We start from the raw sequence: 22,691 nt of genomic DNA on the forward strand, positions 1-22,691 counted from the left end.
TAATATACCTGGAGGATCAGAGCATCACCACTAACCAGAGAACAGACTTAAGACAAAAAGACACACTTCTCTGGACAACGGATAACTAACTGAATGGAGGAAATCAGCACCACAAGATGTTTTGGAGACCAGGATCAAACATAAATTTTAAGAGGATCGACTACTGCATGGGAGAAAGGTCCAGCAAAGGCTGTGCAACACAGTGATACGAATGCGAGTTCCCGTTCAGAATGTTCATAAACTGTTGATGGGTGAGCACGTATACTGAAGGAAGAGACTCTGTTTCTCCCATTCTTTCTCACAACATGGGTTGCTACCAGAGACAGGGTAGCACGCTGGCTGACCTTTTGGGTTTTTCTCCCAATTCAGCTGTTTTTATGTTCTAAGTAGAGCTAGTCTGCGTATAGTCTAAATAGTCCTAAATACTGCAGGTAGGCAGGCTCACAGTACTCTTTACAGCCGTGGCCTTTTAGATGCAGGAATGTTCTGGGTGTTATTTAAAGTGTGAGGTGTAACTTATGATGCAGTCTTCCCTTTGAGCCTTTGTTTCCATATGATATAAATCCGAGGACCTCATCCTGCAGCTGGGTGCCTGCGGCTTCCTGCTGCGGCACTTGGCCCGAGCTGAAAGGCGGTGTAAAGCGGATGGGAAAGGAAAGGGGAGAGGGCAGAAGAAGGGGCTGGGGTAGTGCTGAGCGGAGTCTTAGGCATTCAGCTTTCCACTACTCTCAAGTAAAAGCATCTTTTAGTTGGTTTCCAGATTTGGGACAGAGATAAGCAGGAAATACTAATGATACCAATGATCGTTACTGACTCCTTGCATATTTTTTCTGTTCTGTGCTTTAAAAATGCTAATCAAATCTGCAAGCAAATGAGACATTGCAGCAGCAGCCCTTTGCTTCCAAATTACAGAGACTCTGAAATAAGCGGAATGGATCTGAACTAGAGAGCTACGAAGATGGTCAAGGGACTGGAGCACCTCTCTTATGAGGAAAGGCTGAGAGACCTGGGTCTGTTTAGCCTGGAGAAGAGAAGACTGAGAGGGGATTTCATCAATGCTTATCAATATCTAAAGGGCGGGTGTCAAGAGGATGGGGCCAGACTCTTTTCAGCGGTGCCCAGTGACAGGACAAGGGGCAACAGGCACAAACTGGAACACAGGAAATTCCATCTCAACGTGAGGAAAAACTTCTTTACTTTGAAGGTGGCAGAGCACTGGAACAGGCTGCCCAGAGAGGCTGTGGAGTCTCCTCCTCTGAAGACATTCAAAACCCATCTGGATGCATTCCTGTGCAACCTGCTGTAGGTGACCCTGCTTTGGCAGGGGGCTTGGGCTAGATGATCTCCAGAGGTCCCTTCCAACCCTGACCATTCTGTGAGATTAAAAAAAAACAAGTTTTAGTGTCTTTTCATTTGTATTTCAGAGCAGAATTAAGGCCCTGTGTACATCTAGCACATATAGACATCACCTAAAGAAGTCTTTAGAAAAATACTGCTGAAGGCTGGGCAGTTGTTTTTGGAGCATTCAGACTTTCACTGGTGCATCTCACAGACTGACTGCATTAATAGCAGCTCCTGGAGAAACAGGGAGCAGCCTTGTAGGCTGCAGTATGTACCTACAAAATCTACACCGGTTTCAAGCGTGGTCTCGTTTTGTTGTCTCTGTTCACACCCTGTATGCAGAAAGCTGCAGAAATAGGTGGTCGCTAATGGCTACAATTCCTAGTACTGGCAATGCCTAAGTTAGCTCTTGGGGTGTTCTTTCTTCCCCCATGCTGGGGAGGTCCCTAAGCTGTTTGCACAGAAGTGTCACGGCCAGCCTTGAAAATCTTTCTCGGCTCTCCAGCCACCATTCCTCTGGAGCCCGTAGCTGCCAGCGGCACGAAGGAGATGGGCTCTGAGGGGGCCACTCTCGCCCTCTCGCTGTGCCGGGGTGTGAGAAGCACCGGCTGAACCTGTCAGGGCCTCGGCGCTCCGCTGCAGCAGCTTCTTTCCTTGGCCTGAACAATTTCAGCCCTTCTAACTTCTAGCTAAGGAACAGATTTCATTGTGCAGCTAAAATGAATCGACGAGTCTTAGACATCTTAATCCTGAAAACGTCCCAAATTATACACGTCTTTAATTTTAAATCCCTAAGATGTGCTAAATGGGAAGTGTTGAGGAAAGTTAATTAGCCTGCCTGCCTCTTCCTGATTACTAATGGGTACTTTTCTTGTCCACCAAAACCTGCTGGCTACATTTTAGGGCAGATGTTAATGTGCAGTCACAATTAAAACCACATGCACTGGATGCTGCTGAAGCATCCGAGTGCTCAGCATTTATGTCTTTTATTTCAGGACACTCAGGGGAAAGAAGGGATCATGACACAGTTAAAAATGTCATTTGCTTGCTTTCTTCTTTTCCACAGAGCTCCTCTGTTTTGGTCAGAGAAGTAGCTGCCAGGAAATCTATTAATGGTAAAGCAATTTCGAGACATGGTGCAGTGTTTTTGAGAACATTATCTTGGTGTCTGTAAAAACCTTTTCCCTCACTATACTCAACCTAGTAGCGATTTCATTTCGCCATCCCTTGGCCCAAGTAATGACTTCAAGTTTCTAATTAGAAAGTAAGTGAGAAGGGACTGTGCACGGTCCTCAGGACCTGAGCTAAGAGAGCACTAAGAAACACTCCTGTAATAATTGAACAGGCGCGAGAGCTCCTGCCTGCTGAGCCAGCTCTCCTGCCTCCGTGGGAACAGGCAGCATCGCTGCTTCGCCCGTGTCTTGTGCCGATCCTCCCCAAGCTGCCCGTGTCTCGGCTTCACTTCCCTGAGATGTGCGAAGCGTGGTGTGGGCCCCTCTCTCAGCCCTCCTTACGGCTTACCTGGGCAAAAACACCTGCCTCCCTGTTTTAGGTGTAGAGCATCCTTTCTGTGGTAAAAAGATAGGACAGTATTGAATGCACGTCCCCGTCATGGATAGCGCTATTCCATGCCTTTTACCGCTTTTCTCCGGTCGTTCTCTTTTCCTTTTTGATTTGCAGTGCATTTAAAATTCACTGAGACAGGAAAAAGTGTGATTGCTCTTTCATTGTTTCAAGAAGAAGATATTTGGCTGCTCCATTCGCTGAAATAGATGGCTGTAAAGGCACTCTGGGTGCCACTTCTAATTCTAGATAAGCCTTGGGCTCTTGATACACAGCACAAGACAGAATCTAATTATTGAAGTAATTATTATTGTCTTCTCTGCTACACTGTGTTTTTCCAAGCCCAGAGCCACCTTTGGAGTCACAGCTGTGGACCCTGCGGGCAGCAGTGGGACGTGATGGCAGTCTGTCAGCCTGGGGACGATTTGACTGTACTTACCTGGAATGAGTTACTTATTTAAAATTTCACTTGTCTATTTTTTGACCCTGAAAAGAGTACGTGACAGCGGAAAGTTTTCCCTTCTTCCCTCAATGTGTTCTGCTTTCAATAGCTGCATTTCTGAAAAGGTGGTGCTTTTTTTTTTTTTTCCACCTCTTCTGAGGAACCTGATACTCGCTAAGGCTGAGGTTGGGCTACCCAGGACTATTAAGAGCTGCCAGTTATTCTTCTGTGTCAGTCCTCGTAGGAGTGGGAAATGGAAACTATTCAACCGATAATCAGGCGAGACTGTTTTGCAACGATGGATCTTAAAGGGAGAAAAATCGGCCTCTTTTTCTTTACTCTCAAATGCCTGTCAGTTTTAAAGTGAAGATGTAAAAGTAAAGTGAGGATGTAAAAGTAAAATAAATATTGGCCAGAGTGTAAAGATTTTTCATTCAGTTGTTATTTTTAGGTAAGACCTTTAATTCCAGTTTGACTGAGTCGTCATTGTAGTCCTTTTTAATTTTGCAGCATGCCATTCTATTTAGCAAGTGCACATTTGGCTCCTGAAAGGTTTTAAATTATGTCTGTGTTGTTATATGTATATGTGTTATATGTATGTGTTTGCTGTGTGAAAAAAGTCTTTAATTTACGTATGTGAAAGGAACCAATTGTCACATCTACTCTTTTCCAATGAAACCTGAGTATTTTGAACTTTTTGATAGACTGTAAGGTTCATCTACATTCTCAGACTTCCTTTAATGATGAGCATAGAATAAGAAACATCTTAATTGATTTAAGAAGTGTATATTATAGGAAGAATTTCTTTACTGAAAGGGTCATCAGGCATTGGAACGTGTTACTCAGGGCAGTAATGGAGTCCTCATCCCTGGGGGTATTTAAGGGTTGTGTAGATATAGTGGTGGGCTTGTCAGTGTTGGGCTGATGATTGGGCTAGATGGTCTTACAGGTCTTTTCCAATCTAGGAGATTCTGTGATTCTGTGATTAGTACAGTAACGAAAAGAAAGGCTGGTTGATCTAAACCCATCTAATCTGGGTTTAATGCCCCAAGTACCAGTCAAATTGGATTCTAGTTATGAAAACTTGCTTATAGGGAGCCTCCTATGAAAGGCAAGCGTAGCGATACGGAGATTAAGATTTTTTGAAGGAATGAATTAAATTCTAGCTTCCCTCCATTAATATCATTATAATCATTCAGTAATAATCTTACATAGAACACATGACATGTTCTAGGCTATAAACTGCTGTCATCACTGGCTCTTTTTCCTTTTGCATTAGGCTATAGGTGGTGTTTGCATGTAACACCATAAACAGCTTTACAATAGGGTGTTTGCACTTGATTTCTTTGACTACATCAAAATGGCTTTGATTTACACATCTGTAAACACTGCTCTGAGTTTTACCATGGTCACAATGTATCAGAAGGACAGTAGGAGTGTTTAAACTAATAAAGGTTTTTTTACTCTGTATTATGTAGAGTCTGGTCACTGCTATCAAATTATCTGCATTTGTTGCATTGTATGTGAAACGTTGTGCCGTTTGGAGCTGCTTATGAAATGTTTGTAAAAGCTGCACTGGGCAACATGAGCATATAATTTAAAATGGTGCCTTGAACATTTTTATTCCCATATGGTGAAAAATATGTATTGGTTCTTGATTTGTGCAATAATGTGATTGTGATGGAGATAGTCCGATGGCATCTGGAAGAGGATTTTCAAAGCTACGCTCACAGCTTGGCATTCGGGGCAGGTGGACACACTGGTGCCCTGTTCCGCTGTTCTGCTTCTGTAAAGTTTCACCCAACCAGTCGTTGCTTTTTTTTTTTAATATGGCCTTCACCCATATAAATTTAATTTGAATGAAAACAAAAAAAAACCCCAACCTCAAATTAATAAGAAAACAGCACGTTCTGTGCATGGTAATACAGAGAATGCAGTAAGCCTGTTTTTAAAGCAAATGCTATTTCCACTAACTGGGATGACTGAGGGTCTGTTGCTGAAAGCAAACAGGTTAACCTTTCAACTTAGAATTAATTGTTGGCTTCTCTTCGTGTTCTTTCTAAGCTTGTATGACTTCTGTTTCACTTTTAATACATTTGCCACTGTTTGCACCATGGCAAAATAGCTTTCATAGCAACTCCAATTTATAGGTTGGAAGAATCATGCTAGTTAGGGATATTGCTTTATTTACTCTGTCGTTTTCTAGGATGAGTTCTGCTGTGTAGATTAGCCAGAGCCCACAGTTAGTGATACACTGCAGACTCAGAGAAGGTGTGAAAAATTGTTGTCTTTCCCTCCCTTTAATTTCTCCTTTTCTCTTCCTAATGGGCCCCATGTAATTTCATGAAGCATTAAAATGGAGAAAGATTCTGAGATTGCAGACAACAGTGTCGCGGCAGGTGTCTTCATTGTACCTTAATTCTTCTTTTTTTGTTAGTGTATATTGTTTCTTTGCAGCTTTGCTGACAAAAATATGCAATTTATTACTTAAGAACATTGAATCGTTAGAATTGCTTATTTTCCTTGCTGCTGCTTTGTGTTCACAGCCCATGGGACAACATGATCTCTAGACAATAATGGGAAGGATTACTACAGTTTTGTTTCAGAAATGGCTCAAAACTCTGAGATCTGAACAGCCCTGAACCTTGTGATAAGATCAGATCTGAACTTTATTTCAAGTACCTCTCCGTTTTTCTATTAATAATGAACTAGCTAAATATGCACTGATTTGTAGATCAAATGAAAGAGGTATTTCATCACCAATATCTGGAGCATCTAACATTTATTAGGAAATAACTTATATTGGTTTGAAACTCAAGTATGCATTAATCAGAGCAACGACAGATATTTTGAAGGACATTTTATTATCATAGTCATGGTATTCTTCCAGCCTTGTCCAGTGGTCCTACATCTAAAATCCACCATAACCTTGAAGAGTTTGATAATCTCAGTGGGGTATGACAGTAAAGAGTAAAAACCATTGCTCATTCTGTTGGTGTGGTTGTATAAATGCACAGTTGCTGTTTATGTGATATAAAATATAACAGACTTGTAGTTGTCTTAGGGTGTGTTTTACTTACAGCAGGGTGACCGTTTGTTTTTTCATTACTAGTTAAGCACCGGGATGGTCATTAACAAGCTTTGTTCACCATCTGGGCAGAAGAGAGCTCTGCTTAGTTGGGTTCTATGAATATTGGTGTTTCTGGGAGTCGGCTGCCTGCTGGGGAGCACCCTACAGGAACTTTGTGATTAAATATCCAGTTGTGATCGTATCTGGGAGGGGAAGTTACAGCCCAAAGGGAACTTCAAGGGAAAGCCACACGTTTCCTCTCCATCTCCAGCATTCCCTGGGAAAGCAGACCTTAAGTCTTGCATTAAGTTGGATTGAGAGTTTGGCTTAGGAATTAGCTCTGTTGATTGTAAAATACGTGGAAGCTTCTTGAACTGATTGAAATGTAAGAGAATGCAAACAGTTACTACGGACAGAAATACTGGTCAAAACGCCGATATGTGGGTCACTCTCACAGTTCCCTCTCCCCACATCTGACAATCAAACCGTCCAGAGGGTGCCTGTTTCCACCAAATTTCTGGGGTGGTTTGGAAGCTGTTGGCACGGGGTGGAACAAGTGTCTACCACTGGGCGTTAGCAGGGAGCTCTTTGGCTAGCAGAGGACGGTGAAGAAAGCACTTCAATACTTCGGGTTTCTAAGCAGGTTTGTAACATCAGCTACAGGCTGCAGTTACACAAAGAGTGTAGAGACATAGAGAAATGCATTTGGTTAGGAAAGGGTCCCAATCTTGTGAAATACTTCACTTGACCCTTGTGTGTGACTTTTAAAGCTTAATGGCATTAAAATAAATCACATGCTCCAACTTTAACTGCTTTTCTGAGCTGAGGGATAAACAAACACATGAAAAGGAATTCTAAATTAGAGAAATGGTCAATTTTGCAATGACTTTCATCCCTCTTACAGAATGTTTAAAAGAGAATGCAAAATGTAAAGGATTTATAAATCCAATGACCAATTTTAAAACTTTGTTAAGTACTCCCTAAATAATATATGTAGCCATAGGTTAAGTAGTCTCTACATGATATATGTAGCCATATACCTCATTTTAAAGAAAGCACAAATGAAATAAACCATATTAAAATATACAGCATATATACATACATATACAGACATCTATTACAGGTATATAACCCTTCTAAATTGAAATGCCCTAAGTAGGGAATCCCCTAAATAGGGATCTGTGGATGACTGAACCAGGGCGGTCACAGAGCCAAGGGAAGGGCTGCCAAGACAGAAAATACAAAAGTAATGGGAGAGTCCATGTGGCTTTTGAAGAAAGAAGTCATCCCTCATCAATCTAGCAGGGCTTTTTTAGAGGCGTTTATAATCATTTTTGTAGTTAGATCTGGTCAGCAAAGCACAGTTGAGTCTTCAAAAGCTCCTGGATCAAAGACCTTTAGAGAAATACGCTATGGTGAGATAAGAGGTATTTTCCTCTTGCAGAGTAATACCTGATTAAAGGAAGATAGAAATCAATTGTCAGTCTTCATAATGGAGAAAGGCTTTATTAGGCTGCCTAGCCACCTTTTTGGGGGCTCTTTGGATATTCATCAAATTCAGTGTTAGCTGCAAAGGGAGTGAATAGCAAATTGGCAAAGTTTGCTGATAGTTTGCTCAAGCCAGGACACTACTACAAATATTTCGTATCAAAACCAATGCTGACTGCAAATGTGACAGTAATCTCATAGTAGAAAATGCCTAAGTAAAACAACAGCTAGCGACATTTCCTTGTCAATAAACGCACAGTAATGCAGTATATGGGCTGTGCACACACGACAACAGGACCCAGACGAGTTATATTCAAGAAGAATGATCTGGGAATCACTGTGGATAATTGTCTGAAATTGTCAACACAGTAACCAGGGATGGTAAAAAACACAGTGATTTGTGCTGTTAGGGAAGGAAGTGAGAAAGAATAGAAAGCATCCTTAGGTAAGGTGTTGGGTATGCTGCAGTCACATCGTGAGTCCGTTCACACACTGGTGTTTGTGCTTCTTGTCTCAGGAATGGTGAAAGAGAATTAGAAAAGGGAGAAGCATAGTCACCAGCACCTTGCATCTTAAATAGTTTCCATATAAGGAGGACTCTTCAGCTTGGGGAAAAACTGCTGAGATAGGGTGTGTTAAAAACATATTAAACCATCAATGGTATGGAGAACGTGAACAAAGAAAGGCAGGACGCTACTTCTGCAGCTCACGAAGCAGGAACCTTAGTGTGCCCTCACGAAATGCTCAGGCAGACAGTGCGTTTTCTCAGGGAGCTGTGGTGGGCAACTCCAAAATGGTTCAGAAATGGGATTAGCGAGCCTGTGGAGAATCTCTCCATCAGAGGTAGCCTGCCTGCAAGTGTGAGGTTGCGTGTAGGCAGTGCTTGGCTGTTCAAGACCAAGCTAGCAAGACTCACGCTTTTATTTTTATTTTTATTATTTTTTTTAAAAAAAGAGTCTTGCTGATTTAAGACAGAGGGTGGATGAGTGGAGGAAGAGCTTCCAGTGCCTCTTATTGTTGGACCTTCATCTGTTTTTTTCCAGTCAAGGGCTGTTTAGGATATTATTTTAGAGTCTAGTCAACCTGTGCTCTATGGACTAGAACAACTTCCTTCCCTGAGACCTCATTTCATGGGATTTTATGCGAGTTTAGATTGAATCCCCAGCTGTCACCGGTCCTCTGCTGCAATGAGTGAAAGGTTAATGCATTGCAAAAGTAACTGTGATAATCCTGAGCTGTAATTTAGTCTGTTTAGTGTATCCAGAGGATTAATTCTCAAATGCATTAAGCAAAACAAGAAATAACGCACACTTCATATTGTCTCCCTTACACTGTAGTCTCATTTAATTAGCCACTGAAACAACCAACTGAAAGCTTTCCCTCTGCCTTGTTGCTTGAATCATGAATTTTAAAGACTTTTGAGAGAATGACTCAGGAGGTGAAACAGCAGGGCTTCTGATGTTATTTATAAGCTCTGTACTGGAAACTATTTCAGTGTCTGCAGCCATGAAACTTAAGCAACTTAGCCTGTAATTTCGTCATTTGAGACTAAATGACAGGAGAACTAATGCTGTCAGCGCCCCACTAAACAGCATTAGCATTCTCCATTGCTTCTGCTTCCTTGAAAAATGGATAATGAAATAATTGGCATTAAAGCCAGCTATCAACTACAGGTTATCCCACGAAAGAAGAGGTTAATATGTGCTCCAAAATGCATGCAACACATGTCTGCAATAATTGGGTTTTCATTACAGTAATAGTCCTGAAGGCTGCAATTAAGCGAGGGCAGCTCACAAAACATCTGTGCGACACCTCGCCCAAGCAGCCAAGTGCTCCACGGGGCTTGCAGCTCCGAGGATGCTGTGGCGTGGGGGGAGCCTTCCAGCCAACCCATCCCAAACAGAACTACCGTTGCAGCGGGGTTACTGCCTGACCATTGAAGATTTGGGACTGTGCTGGGCTTTAAAAAGACACAAGATGAAAATAAAATAATAGAATTAAATTATATTCCTGTTCAGATCTTTTATCTGTTTCTTGTCCTTTGGCAGCTCTTTGACACATATCCTCTGAAGGAAAAATCATGTGTCTTCCTACCTCTGCCCTGCAGTTTTGACCTTTTAAAATGCCCGGGGCAGCAATGCTCGAGCTATGAGAAGTGGGAGGCTATATGTGTATGGACATATGCGTACCCCCACGCCCCCGTTTCATAGGACCACAAAGCTGAGTTAGCACTCTGCTATGACGAGGGGAATGCTTCTTGTCTTCAGTATTTTTTGCGTTCCTGGTGCATAACAGTTTTTAACTGCACAGAAGGTTGTGATGCCTCTTTTTTTCCTAATTCCAAGTATTCAGTGTAAAGGAAAAGGGCATACGTATTTCATCAGGCCTTGCTTTATTTCCAAGGCAATGTAGTTTCTTGGTACATTCCTGAATAGTGTCACAGGCATTAAAAAGTCTGAGATTGGAATAAACTCGATAACGAAGTAGGTTTTTTGTTTCTTAAGGAAAAAGCAGGAAACAAAACCAATCTTTAATAGATGGGGGGAAAAAAAAAGGAATCTGTCTTTTGTAGCCAGGAAAATCACTGCAGAAATAAAAACAAGTTTTCAGATCGGGTGTTTGTGTTGACATCTGACTACAAGCAGTACCTTTGATAGTATGCAGATTTGTCTTGACAGGGAAGTGAGGCTTGAACACATCGGTACTTGTAAGATGCAAGACGTACACATAGAAGTTATCTTGCAAAGCCTTTCTTTTCGCTTCGTAAGCTTTTGGAAACATTGAGCAAAATAGTCCATGTTAAGGCATTTCCAGCTTTGCTGTTAGGAGGAAGTACAGCTTGCTCAACAGGGCACTGGCCTCGCCTCAGATGTCTGACGTCTATTCCTTTCTCAGCCACTGTGAGAAAATGAATGTGCCGTTTCATCTCTGCATGCCCCTCTCATCCTGAAGTCCCTCTTGTCTGTTTAGAGTGTATGTTCTTCTGAGCTGGAGTCTTTTTTATTTGGAGAGGTATATATACTGTGTAAAATAGTGGAGCGGCAATTCTGTCAGCTCCCCTAGGGACTACTGTAAAATGAAACCTAAAAAAGTTATACGTTATTGTAATTCGTTAGCATATTAACTTCACTATATATGGCAATGTACATGTAGAGGTCAGTATCCCAAAGATGTAACTGTAATATTGAAGACCCAGCACACCCAAGAGAGACTACACAAGCAGTGGGAAAATTCCCGTCATATTTGAAAGTTTCATGGAATTGTTGCGTTGCGAAGTTTACTTGAAAGCAGACAACAGGAAAGCCGTTGATAGGGCTGTACAGCAAACATATACTGACTTCAAGACTCATATTTGGCTTCCTTTGGCAATTAAATGCTATTTAGGATATAAAAAAGAAAAGAAAGAAAATGTAGGGAGGAATGGAATGCAAAATGTTTTACACTGAAAAACTCGGGAGTTACTGTATGCTTTCCCCTTGAAGATACCTGTGTTTTATGGAAACTGCCTTTGTAATCATTCTGATAATCAATAACTAATTTTCCAGTCGTTGTTTGCACAAATGACAATAATTTTAATGCTTAAATATATGGCATTAGAGTTCAATCTAATGATGACTTAGCACAGCAGTGCATATGAAGGCAGTAGTGCCTGAGGGTGAATGACAACAAACAGTGGTCATCATTGACACCCTCATCATTCATTTTGTGGTTCATTCATCCGCTTACTTCAATAGCAGCATCGCATCTTCTTAAGTTGGCAAGGAAGAAGTGTTCCAGACAGTTTATTAATGTGTGAAGAATTGGTGTTTAATATGGACATGTTGTAAGGCAGGTAAACATTCTGGTCGTCGGCTAATTAATATTCACATTGTGCATTTCATGCCGAGATCAGAAGCTAGAAGGGATGGGCTGTTTTTCAGAATTCCTCAGCACACGCGTGTGTGTGTGTGTGTACTTTCATCAGGATACTCTTACACAGCTGATTACTGAAAATACATTGTCAGTATCAATTACCAAAGCATCTGCTTTTACCTGCCTTACGCAGTGCATCAAACCGTGTATGAAATAGCTGGTTATGCAGAGACTCTAACATGAGATTTTAACATGAGGAGGAACTTCTTTACTGTGAGGGTGGCAGAGCACTGGAACAGGCTGCCCAGAGAGGTTGTGGAGTCTCCCACTCTGGAGACATTCCAAACCCGCCTGGACGCCATCCTGTGCAACCTGCTGTAGGTGACCCTGCTGTGGCAGGGGGGTTGGACTAGATGATCTCCAGACGTCCCTTCCAACCCTGACCATTCTGTGATTCTGTGATTCTGTGACTCATGAAATGAGTTCAAGACAAGAATGAATTCTTCAAGAATGACTTGAAGAATTTGTTTATGGTGTGTCTGTTATAAGAGATGTCTGAATGAGCCAAGGAAATAGCACCATGGGTCAGAGAGTCCCACGGATGGGTTGAGATTGGCAGACACCTCTTGAGATCATCTTGTCCAACCCCCCTGCTCAAGCAGGGTCAGTTGCAGCAAGTTCCCCAGGACAATGCCCAGTCAGGTTTTGAGTATCTCCATGGATGAAGACTCCACAACCTCTCTGGGCAACCTGCGCCAGTTTTGGACCACCCTTTCAGTGAAAAAGTGGTTTCTCGTTTTCAGATGGAATTACATGTATTTTGTTTTGTGGTCATTGCCTCTTGTCTTGTTAATTGGCACTGCAGAGGAGAGCCTGACTCCCTCTTCTTCATTCACCCCCATCTGGTATTTATACACACGGAAGAGATACCTCCTGAGCCTTCTCTTCTCCAGGCTGAACAGCCCCAGCTCTCTCAGACGTTCTTCATATGAAAGATGCTTCAGTCCCTTAATCATCTTCGCGGCCCTGTGCTGGACTGTAGTAAGGAGCTCCAGATGGGTAGATGGAGAGATGCTATTTCTGGAGGTGGTGCCCCCAGTGCAGTGGCACAGGAGGTGTCATATCTTACTTCTGCTCCATGAGGTAGTCACCATCTGGGGCTAGGAAACAAGGTCCTGCTGGCATGTTCATGACAGTGCCTTGGGCAAGTCACAAACAGGACAAACGGAGAGGGTGGCAGGGTTGGCAACAGTAGCAGCAAAAGGTTGACAGACCACAGTTGTTATGTTTAGTTGTTGCTTCCGGTAGCAGTGACCATAATTCACATTTAACAAAACAAAAAGCAATGGACTGCTGTGGTGCAGTTTTATACCATTGCGTTATTTTTCTCACAACTGCACGACAGTGAACCAATTCCTGAAAAACACTTGCGCTTGGTGACAAAGCTTGGAAGTTGGCAAGTCTTAAAAGAAGGTGCAGCAATTGAGGAAGGGAGAAGGGGTAAATAATTGAATATATTTGAATTGTGTGTAGCAGGCCTGCAATACCTAGGATCAATATGTTTCCTGGGAGCTGGATTTGACCCCAGGACACCTGCCTGCTGTGCTGAGGGTACCCCCGTGACTAATGACTTTGTGAGCTCAGGTGACACCAGTATCCCCCCAAGCCACCCAGTGCAATCTGGGTTTCTAATGCATTTAGTCACAAAAGGGCATACGCTGGTTGTGCATATTTTTTAAATTATTTCATGTATGGAGTAAGTTGGTCTGTTTGGCGAGCGCTGCCCTGCTCTATGACAAAATGGGTTTCACCTGCAGCCTGCTCAGCGTGCAGACTCACTCATGGGTCAGGTATAAGGAAACAATCTCAGAAGGAGTCAAAAGCAGAAAAACAAAAGCAAAATAAAACCCCACAACCTCCACGACAAAGAAACCAGAAAGCCCAGCCTGAGAGGTTACAGGCACTGCTGCGTGGTTGCCTCTGACCCTACTTACGCAACGATTTCCCACAAATGGCGAGTAAGGTGGTGCCACGTTGCGACAAGGAGAACCCTGCTTTAAGTTCTCAAAACACACATGTTGTGCTACTGAATAGCAGATTGCTTGGTCCCAGCAGCTGCTCCGGACATGAGATATATCTTCTCTGTCCCCTCGGTCAGACCCATGCCAAGGGGTCCCACCAAGCACCTGGGGCATCACAAGTGGCACTAGGTAGCTGCCGGTAGGTAGCTGAACTGGACCACTGTACTAAAGAGGGTTTCCTGCCACGTTGTCATGGAATGATGAATGATCTTTTTATTATCTTGTTGAAGCTGTAAATGATTAATTATTTTCAGTTTTTAATTTCCAGTATTTTTGATGCATTCAAATAGTAAGTACAGCATTTTTGGCAGCGGGTTTTAACATTCCCTGTTTCCATGCCACAACATCGACTGCATCCAGCTAGAAGCAGTTTCTCGCTGAAAGCCTTATCGGCCAGCAGTGTTCCTCATGTGATTCGCATCACTGTAAATGTGAACAGACTGAAAAAGGACAATTAAAGAGGGTTGTTTGGCAAACGTCCCTTTTTTCTTTATGGGTGTTCTTGCTCTGCAAACACAGAAAAGCAGCAAAGCACATAAAACGTGACAGCGGAGCTCCCGGCCTGTCACTTGTTTCTCTGTTTGAGTATTGGTTCCACCTAGAAATCGGAATTAAATATGTGATACATACCTAGATAACACCTCCCATCTGAGGATTTTTAAGTACTTAATTAGACCTTTCAGACTTTTTAAAGGCTGTATACTACCCCCTTTCTAGCTGGCTAGCATGGAGACAAGTGAATAATTTATAGCAGGTCTACGAGAGGCGGCTACTCATCTGTTTCACTTGACTGCTAGCTTATGTAGCTGGCAAAAATAAAGCTCCATTTGTTACTGGCTGTTGTTCCTGAGGGAAATGGTACATAATAACAACAACAACAAAAAACCCGTTAGATCAATTTTATGTGAAAGAATAAAGTTGGAGCTTTAAAACTTGTGTCTAGGTGAATTTTTCCTGTTTCTTTCAAGCTTCTGGAAGTGGCATGTTTGTCTTCCAGGCAAATTTTGTTTGAGAAGGGTTAATAATACAGTGACTATTGAGGATCCAGTTTGGTCAGCCAGCTACTGTACTTTGAAATGTCGCTTTTTGAAGCGTTATGCAGAGTTCCTCTCTCCCTGCCCCTGCCTCCTGTAGGATGGCTGCTTGTGCACACAGCGTTGCTTTTTCCGTTACTTTTTTAGAAAAGGGGCTGTAGGATCCCACGGTCTTTATTTAGGTAACCCAACATGACTGCAGTCTGAGGAACCCCCCAGAACTTCCCTCTTCATGGTCGTCTGCAGGGGTTGATCTTAGTCCTGGATGCATTTGCTGGCAAAAGGATGTTATTCAGTGTCTTGCGGCAGCCTGGCGACCTCTGGAAGCCGTAAGTATCTCCAGGCAGATAACGTGAACATGGAGGAGTCTCAAGTTTGGAGCAGGAGACATGAAAATTGCTTGCAGTCGTATCTGTGCCCCTGGTTGTTTCGTGTCTAGAAGCTTGTGTGGGGCCCTCGGCTGTAAACTGTTCTTGTGCTCAAAGCCAAGAACGTGGATTTTCACTTTTGTTTTTAATTACGTAGGATAAAACTGCTTTCTTAGGGTCTTTTCCTTAGGCTCACAAGATGTTTAGAGGTCACTGACTTCAATGCTAGCCCAAGACATGAAAGAGACAGCACGGCCAGTTTAGGGACCCTTCAATATTCTCTCTTCTCACACACAATGATGTTTCTTGTGCAGTGATAGCTTGATGCCAAAGTCAGATCATTTTCTGATTTTTAAAATCAATTCAGAGAAAGAAATTTATTTCAGCATTTCATGGAGTTAAACATTACAAAGCAAAGGATGTTTATCCTTGTTCCATTCACAGAGATGAAACGTAAATCCATTGTTACGGTGGTTAGTGAAATGTCTAAGACAAATTCCAGGCAACCAATTTTTGTCTTGAGTCTTATGAAAGCGTTCAAAAATTGTAAGGGGTTTGCCTCAGTGGCTTAGCTTGTAACGTGTCTGTAGTGCAGAAGTCCACGAGTTGAAGAATTTATCATAGTTCAAGCCTTTATGGTTGTATGTATTTTAAAGAATTCAGAATAAAATTCTAAAAGTGAATACGAGGTGACATAAATTCGATGCTATACTTATAGGAACATAATTCAGCACCTGTAACCTACCCAGTGACTTCTGTGGGATCGCATTGCCTCAAGTCGGTAACAAACAAGTCTCTTAAGAGCAAGAAGAGCCTCTTATAATAAAATCAGTCACAATGCTGTATAACCATATGCTACAGCATTTGGTCTTTCTGCGTATCATCTCTCTTACGAAGGGATCTTCATCTTGGATGGAGTTATAAAAATGCATTACCTTTCTTTTCCTGTTCTCTCAAATAGCAGTGGAACAAGCAGTCCAAGTCAGTTCCCATTACAGCGATAGAAACATGCCTGTTAACCACAGTGAGAGCTGGACTCTGTCCTGAATGGCTATACGAGTGATCAAAAGATATGTATTATAGGAATGTACAGTTATGCTGTGAGAAATTTTGCTTTCATTCTCTTCAAAGGCTTCAGGCATCTCAGGGAAACCAAGAAAAATCATAACAGTAAGTCTTATGAGCACACATGAGTTTATCAAAGCCCTCATCATCTGACACTGATTTCCACGGCGTGTAAATAAATATATGAATAATTTTTTTACTTTGTCTTTACAATCAAACAGTCCTGGGTTTTTTTCGGTCTTACTTGGCACGGTAGGAGTAGCCTCAGTCTGTGTTTCCGCCTGGGGCCTGTAGCTCTTACTCATGAATTCACATCAGTGCTTGCTCTCTGGGTTGGATGACCAAGCGAGGAGGGGGTCCTGTTGCGCTAGGCGGGAGCTGTGCACTCCTAGCCCCGATCCACGGGCAGGCCAAGGGAATCAACGCAAAGGAATTGGAAGCAGGCAATCAGTGATCAGTGTGGTGGGGGAAAGGATCGCGTTTACTTATGTTCAAACTTTGGGGTGGAGTTCTGTTACGATGAGAGCGTTGCTGAGATTAAAACAAAGCAGATGGAGGCTGATAAAACCAGAAAAGAAGAGGCAGAGATAATGAACTGTGAGAGAAGAAATTGCAAGGGGACAGGAAGTCAGAGAGGGTCGGTGGGGAGCGGACCAGGCGGAGAGTGGCCAGAGAGAAAATACCCCACTGGTGTGTCTGCTGCAGCACCCAGTGGGGCAGCAGCTTCTCCTGCTCCTCTTGGCTTTGGTCTTCCTTGGGGCCTTGAGTGATGCCTCACCAGCATTACTTACGCTCCCTGAGCCCACCAATTGCTTGGGGAAGACTAGTCCTTTCCCTGCCTGGTGCCCCCAGAGGGAATCAGTTGTTCCTGAATGGGAAGGACTGTGGTTTCACCCAACTTGCTTCTGCCCAGGCTGATGAGGGCTGCTAACTGTGAGGGTAATGTAGTCCTGGGCTATGTGGGTAACCCCAGGTTTGGAAGACTGCTCGGAAACAGCACATCCTTGTGATGAACAGAGGCTCAAAAGCAGAAGCAAATTCCAAAGCTTTCCCCAACACAAATAACAGCAAGGAAAGGATCCGTAACTCAGTCCTAACTCATCATCAGAGCAGTGGGATGAACGGAGGAAGCACCGCCGCATGTGGGGTTACTGTAGGGATTTTCCTGCTTGGACTCTGACAGTCTTAGAGAGAAATGGATGTATACTGTTGCTGAGGAAACGAGTCTCCCAGGGGAAGGTCGGCTTTTCCCCGGTGTGAGTTTTTGCTGCCTCGTGCTCACTCAAGTCAATTAACCTAAAACCTACAAACTGCACACGCCATGGCTCTCTGCAGTTATTATACGGAACTTTATACAGTTGCATGTGGATTTAATCATAAACAGCCCAGGAATGGATTCAAGTTTATATTCCTCTTTAAATATTTGTATTCCTATAATGGAATATTGCCCATTTTTCTCTGTAGGTGCCAGCTTGCGCGATGACCTCAGTAAATACTTCTGGTTTCATCATTCTCAAGGGGACACGATGACAGTTCAGGATCCAAACCAGATGAATCTCTGTGCTGCTGTTTGGACTGTTGTCTCCTATGTAATTGCTGACATGGAGGAGATGTTGCCAAGGTAATAAAACTGCAAGAAAGAAGATTTCTGTTCTTCAGTAAAGATTGTGAGTTCACTACCACATGAGGTCTACAGCTGTGGGAAATTCTGTTTTCCACCCTGATTTTATGCATTATTATGTAGGTTTTCCTCAAAGCGCATCCTCTTTTATGCATTCCTGTTTCTTTTTGCTGTTTTGTTATCTTCCATTTGTGATTTTCACTTAAAATTTCATCTTTTAAGTATTTTTAAATTTCTAATGAAAGTATGATACCTCTTTGACTATGGTATAATAACCATTTCTATGCACAGTGATCCTGTGCGGCGGGAAAAATATACCAAATAAATTTGTTGCGTCAGAATAATTAATGTGTTGAGTTGGTGTACACGTTCATGGGCTTGTTTTCTGTCTTTCACTCTATGCATTAGGATGATGTACTATTAATATAACAGCTATTTCTTTTCAATCTCTTAAGATAATACTGCAGTTTCTATACAGTTTTCAGGTTATAGGACAAATTAATCTTGGCTGGTTTAATGGTAATATACGGTAAAATGGTCAAATAATGGTCAAAATGCCAAAATAGTATGGCTTTTAATAGTTTCTTTGGCTCCCACTGTTAAATCTTACTAAAGGCTGCTTCACGTGAGGCTCAGATAAACCAGGACACAGAGGATATGAAGGCAACCACAGGACTCCCAGATCTCCTGTGTTTCTTCGGGCACCTCCCTGTGGAAAGCTCTGTGTGTCCTTTTCTTCCTGATGGAAGACTCGCCGTTGTGACATGCAGAGAATTTCATATGGCAATTTTTCTCTGAAATGCCGTGATGTTTCAGAAACGGCATCACAGCTGTGATTTGTGACCTTCACTACCTGCCAGCTGATATCCAAACTAAGTGTAAGGGCAGATTTTGATCAGGCTGCTGAAGCCATTCCCAGCTTCTCTCTTTTGCTGGGATGCCCTCCCCTACTGGAAGCCAGGAGAGAAGATGCTCGTACATATGCATTTTGATGGAGGAATTAATCTGGGAATTTGATTCTTGCATACTTTGGGTTTTTTGGTTTTGTTTTTTTTTTTTTTTCCTACTCAAAGATTATGAATATTCAGAAGAGTTTCAGGGGCATCTGTAGAGAAGATATAACTGGTGTTGGGGAATATTTTAAAGCATATGATTTCTGCTCATTTTTTTGTGACGTGGTCCCCATTTGTGCTTTTAAATTTTACAACAAGCAAACTTACTGATGTGAATAACTGCTGCAATATAATTAACACCAAACAACCAACGTAACGAACAACACGGAATATTAAACCAAACGGCAGGCAGTCCCTGGTGCTGTTAATCAGTTCTGTAGTTGAGCAATAGCTGAGTGATGAGCCATTCATTTTTATAGAATTAATAACCATGATATCTCTTTACCATGATAATAGTGGGTTTACATCAAATTTATTAAAAATTTCAATTTTCCCTCCAAATCATTTCAGGAACACGAAATCTGCTTGGAGGTACTTTGCTCTTTCTTTTTAAAGAAACAGTACTGAACTAAAGTTAGCAAAAATTTCCTCTGCTTTCAAGGCATGATGCCTATGCTTGTTCTTTCTGATGGGCTTGACAAGAGCATAGCTGGTGGTGCTCACCACTGACAGATCCTCAGCTGTCTCTAAATCCAGCCTTTTCGCCTTCACGGAATATTACTGACTGTTTCCTGAACTGGGTTTTTCTGCGTTTTTTTTGCGTGTTTTTCTCCATTACCTGAACTCAAATGGAGAATCTCAGGAGTGAAGAATACCCTCTGCAGAGAAGAGTGCTGGTGGTATGCACAGCGCCCAAGATCTGCTTGTTGGTTCCTAAGCTATGTAAAATACACCGTGAGACTGTGTGGTGCTGACTGAAGAAAATTTAACCTTTACATCAATTTCAGATACTCAGTTCTGGAGAGAAGCTCTGCAGAGTGGCTTTTGAAAAAAAAAAAAAAGTTACAAAATCAAAATTGCTATCTTATTTTTGTATAAATAGTGAAATTAAAAATCTTTCAGTTCTCCAGTTGAAAACCAAAGATTTCTTTACATGTAAAAACTGGTTTTGTTAAAATAGGACATCATCTTTTTGATTCACCAGATCTTTTTTGTCTGATCTGCAATAGTTCTCAGATCTAAAAGTTCAGCTCTTCACAGTGCTGTCCTGGTAACCTGCCTGTTCAGACGTACCTCTCCATAAATGGAAAGATGCTAATAAATTTTGTTCCTTTCCTGGTGGGTTTTTGTACCTTCTGTGCAATAGCTCATCTTTCTCCCTGCTCAGTGTAGCAATTATGCCCTTTCAATTGCTGGCAATTAAACATATATCGGTTAGTCAATTTTCAATTCAAGAGCACTTCTGAAGCAATCCAGGTGTGCCAACAGACCTCTGCTTTCCACCTGCATGCTGCCTTTGATCTTTGAGAATCTTTCTCAACTTTAGTTGAGAAAGTAATAGCTGAGGATATTATTTATATTACTATTATTGTCAGGGTCAGCTGCCATAAATCTGTGCTTTTTGTAAGTATTTTGATGACATTCAAAGATAAAGGGACCATGTGTTCTTTTCCATCCCGTAAAATAAAACGCTGTCAGCTTTGGACTGAATTGTTTTTCGCCTGCAAAGATCTGTGAGCTGAGGGTTGAAAAAAACCCAGCGGTAGTATTTAAATATATGTAAAAAATTTAAATTTCAAATAAAAATTTTGCTCAAGTTAATACAAATCTCTTGCATCTCCTGAGAAGAAGGGAGGCCCCTGGGTAGCCTTGCTTTCTGCTACAACTCAAAGCTTTCAGACGTAGTTACAGAGGGACGAGGCCAATACATAATTCATTTACCCGACTAGACTATAGCACAAATGCTGATGAAAAGTCTCTTTTCGATACTGCATAATGTAACGTAGGTAATTCTGCCAGTAATAAAAGAGGAATCGCAGGATAGGAAACCGAGTTGGTGCTTTTGTCCTTCGTGTGCCAAGACGTTATTGGAGTTTCACGATCTCTTTGAATGATTCAGTTCTATGTGATCCCACAAGATTTTTACCTCCCTTAAAATAATTAAAAACAAAGAAAGAGAGCTATTTCCTGGAACAAGAGATGAAGCGGTTCTGCTGCTGCTGCTACACTGCAAACATCTCTGGCTGTATATTTAGTTAGTATGCTTCCCCCATAACAATTTGAGACACTTCCATTTACCATGAGTAAATATCAAACTGATCTTGATATCTATATCTGTCTCATGAAATATACATACCATCTAAATGTGCCCAAATGATTAATTTACCGCTGTGTAATGATTAGCATAAAAATCTCATCACTGCACAGGATAGAAATGTTACCACTAATTGCTGGTTGAAGTGAACAATGTTTTCTGCATAGAAATTAATGATGCGTGCATCGCAGCTCACTCTTGAATGGGAAAATTCAAGACTTTCTGGAAGAGAAGCATCTTATTTTATTTTTTTTTCTTCTCTTTTCTGCCAACTGATAGGAGAGCCTGATCATGTATAACAGAAAGGAATATTATTTTGTGCATGGCTCGTTTTATCTTTACACCACACTCATGGCAATGTTTTAACTTTCACATTTTACAGTCTTCTGTCTACAGCAAATGCATGGAAGCACTGTCCACATGCACACCGTAGTCTTTCATGGTCATTACTTCTGGAAGCTCCAGCCCTTTTGCATGAAGGAGCTGTGATTTGTCGTTACAGTTGTTTAATAAATATATTGTACTAGCACCTGATTAAGGCCTTTACTCACCTCCCTTCTTAGAATCACAGAATCACAGAATCACGGAATTTTCAGAGTTGGAAGGGACCTCTAGAGATCATCTAGTCCAACTCCCCTGCTAAAGCAGGATTGCCTAGAGCACATTACTCAGGACTGCATCCAGGCGGGTCTGGAAAATCTCCGGAGAAGGGGACTCCACAACCTCCCTGGGCAGCCTGTTCCAGTGCTCTGTCACCCTCACCGTAAAGAAGTTTTTCCGTGTATTTGAACGGAACTTCCTGTGTTCTAACTTGTGCCCATTGCCCCTCGTCCTGTTACTTGGAACCATTGAAAAGAGCCTGGCTCCATCCTCCTTCAACCCACCCTTTAGATACTTGTATGCCATAATAAGGTCTCCCCTCGGCCTTCTCTTCTCCAGGCTAAAGAGTCCCAGCTCTCTCAGCCTTTCCTCATAAGGGAGATGCTCCAATCCCTTAATCATCTTAGTTGCCCTTGGCTGGACTCGCTCCAGCAGTTCCCTGTCCCTCTTGAACTGGGGAGCCCAAAACTGGACACAGTATTCCAGTTGTGGCCTCAGCAGTGCAGAGTAGAGGGGGAGAATGACCTCCCTCGACCTACTGGCCACACTCTTCCCTATGCAGCCCAGGATTCCATTGGCCTTTTTGGCGACAAGGGCACATTGCTGGGCCATGGATAATTTACTGTCTACAATAGTAATCCTCGTTGCCCTTGGAAGAGGGACCTCAATGACAACTTTATAACCAGCTCTGTGTTTAGCTTGCCATTTGATTTCACTTCAGCGCAGACCAACCTCCTTTAGTTTTTGTTAAGTTTCTATTTTCTGAGGTTTTTCTGGTCTTTCACTCTGTCTTTCTCAGGGTCTGTGTTATGATATGGATATTAGGCATGACTAACCGACTGAAAAAATATGTGTATTTTGTGCCCTGGGGCTCAGGAACTGCAAGGTGCAACTGAGTTGACTCCAAATAGCAATGCAGAAGCACGTGGGAGACAGCTCCATCAGGGCCACCTCTTGCC

The 22,691-nt window shown here is 42.2% G+C and overlaps 1 protein-coding gene across 1 annotated transcript in view; it reads left to right on the forward strand.

Annotated features, from left to right (window-relative positions):
• Nucleotides 1-18,186, forward strand: part of CPQ (carboxypeptidase Q) — a 167,282-nt gene extending 149,096 nt beyond the window's left edge. Inside the window, exon 9 of the mRNA XM_082479462.1 lies at nt 17,769-18,186. Coding sequence (XP_082335588.1) covers nt 17,769-17,929 — 161 coding nt within the window. The 3' untranslated portion in view covers nt 17,930-18,186. The remainder of the gene's footprint in view (nt 1-17,768) is intronic.
• The last annotated feature ends 4,505 nt before the right edge of the window (nt 18,187-22,691 follow it).

This window comes from Vanellus vanellus (assembly GCF_965231255.1).
Source record: "Vanellus vanellus genome assembly, chromosome: 2".
In the NCBI taxonomy this organism is placed as follows: Eukaryota; Metazoa; Chordata; class Aves; order Charadriiformes; family Charadriidae; genus Vanellus; species Vanellus vanellus.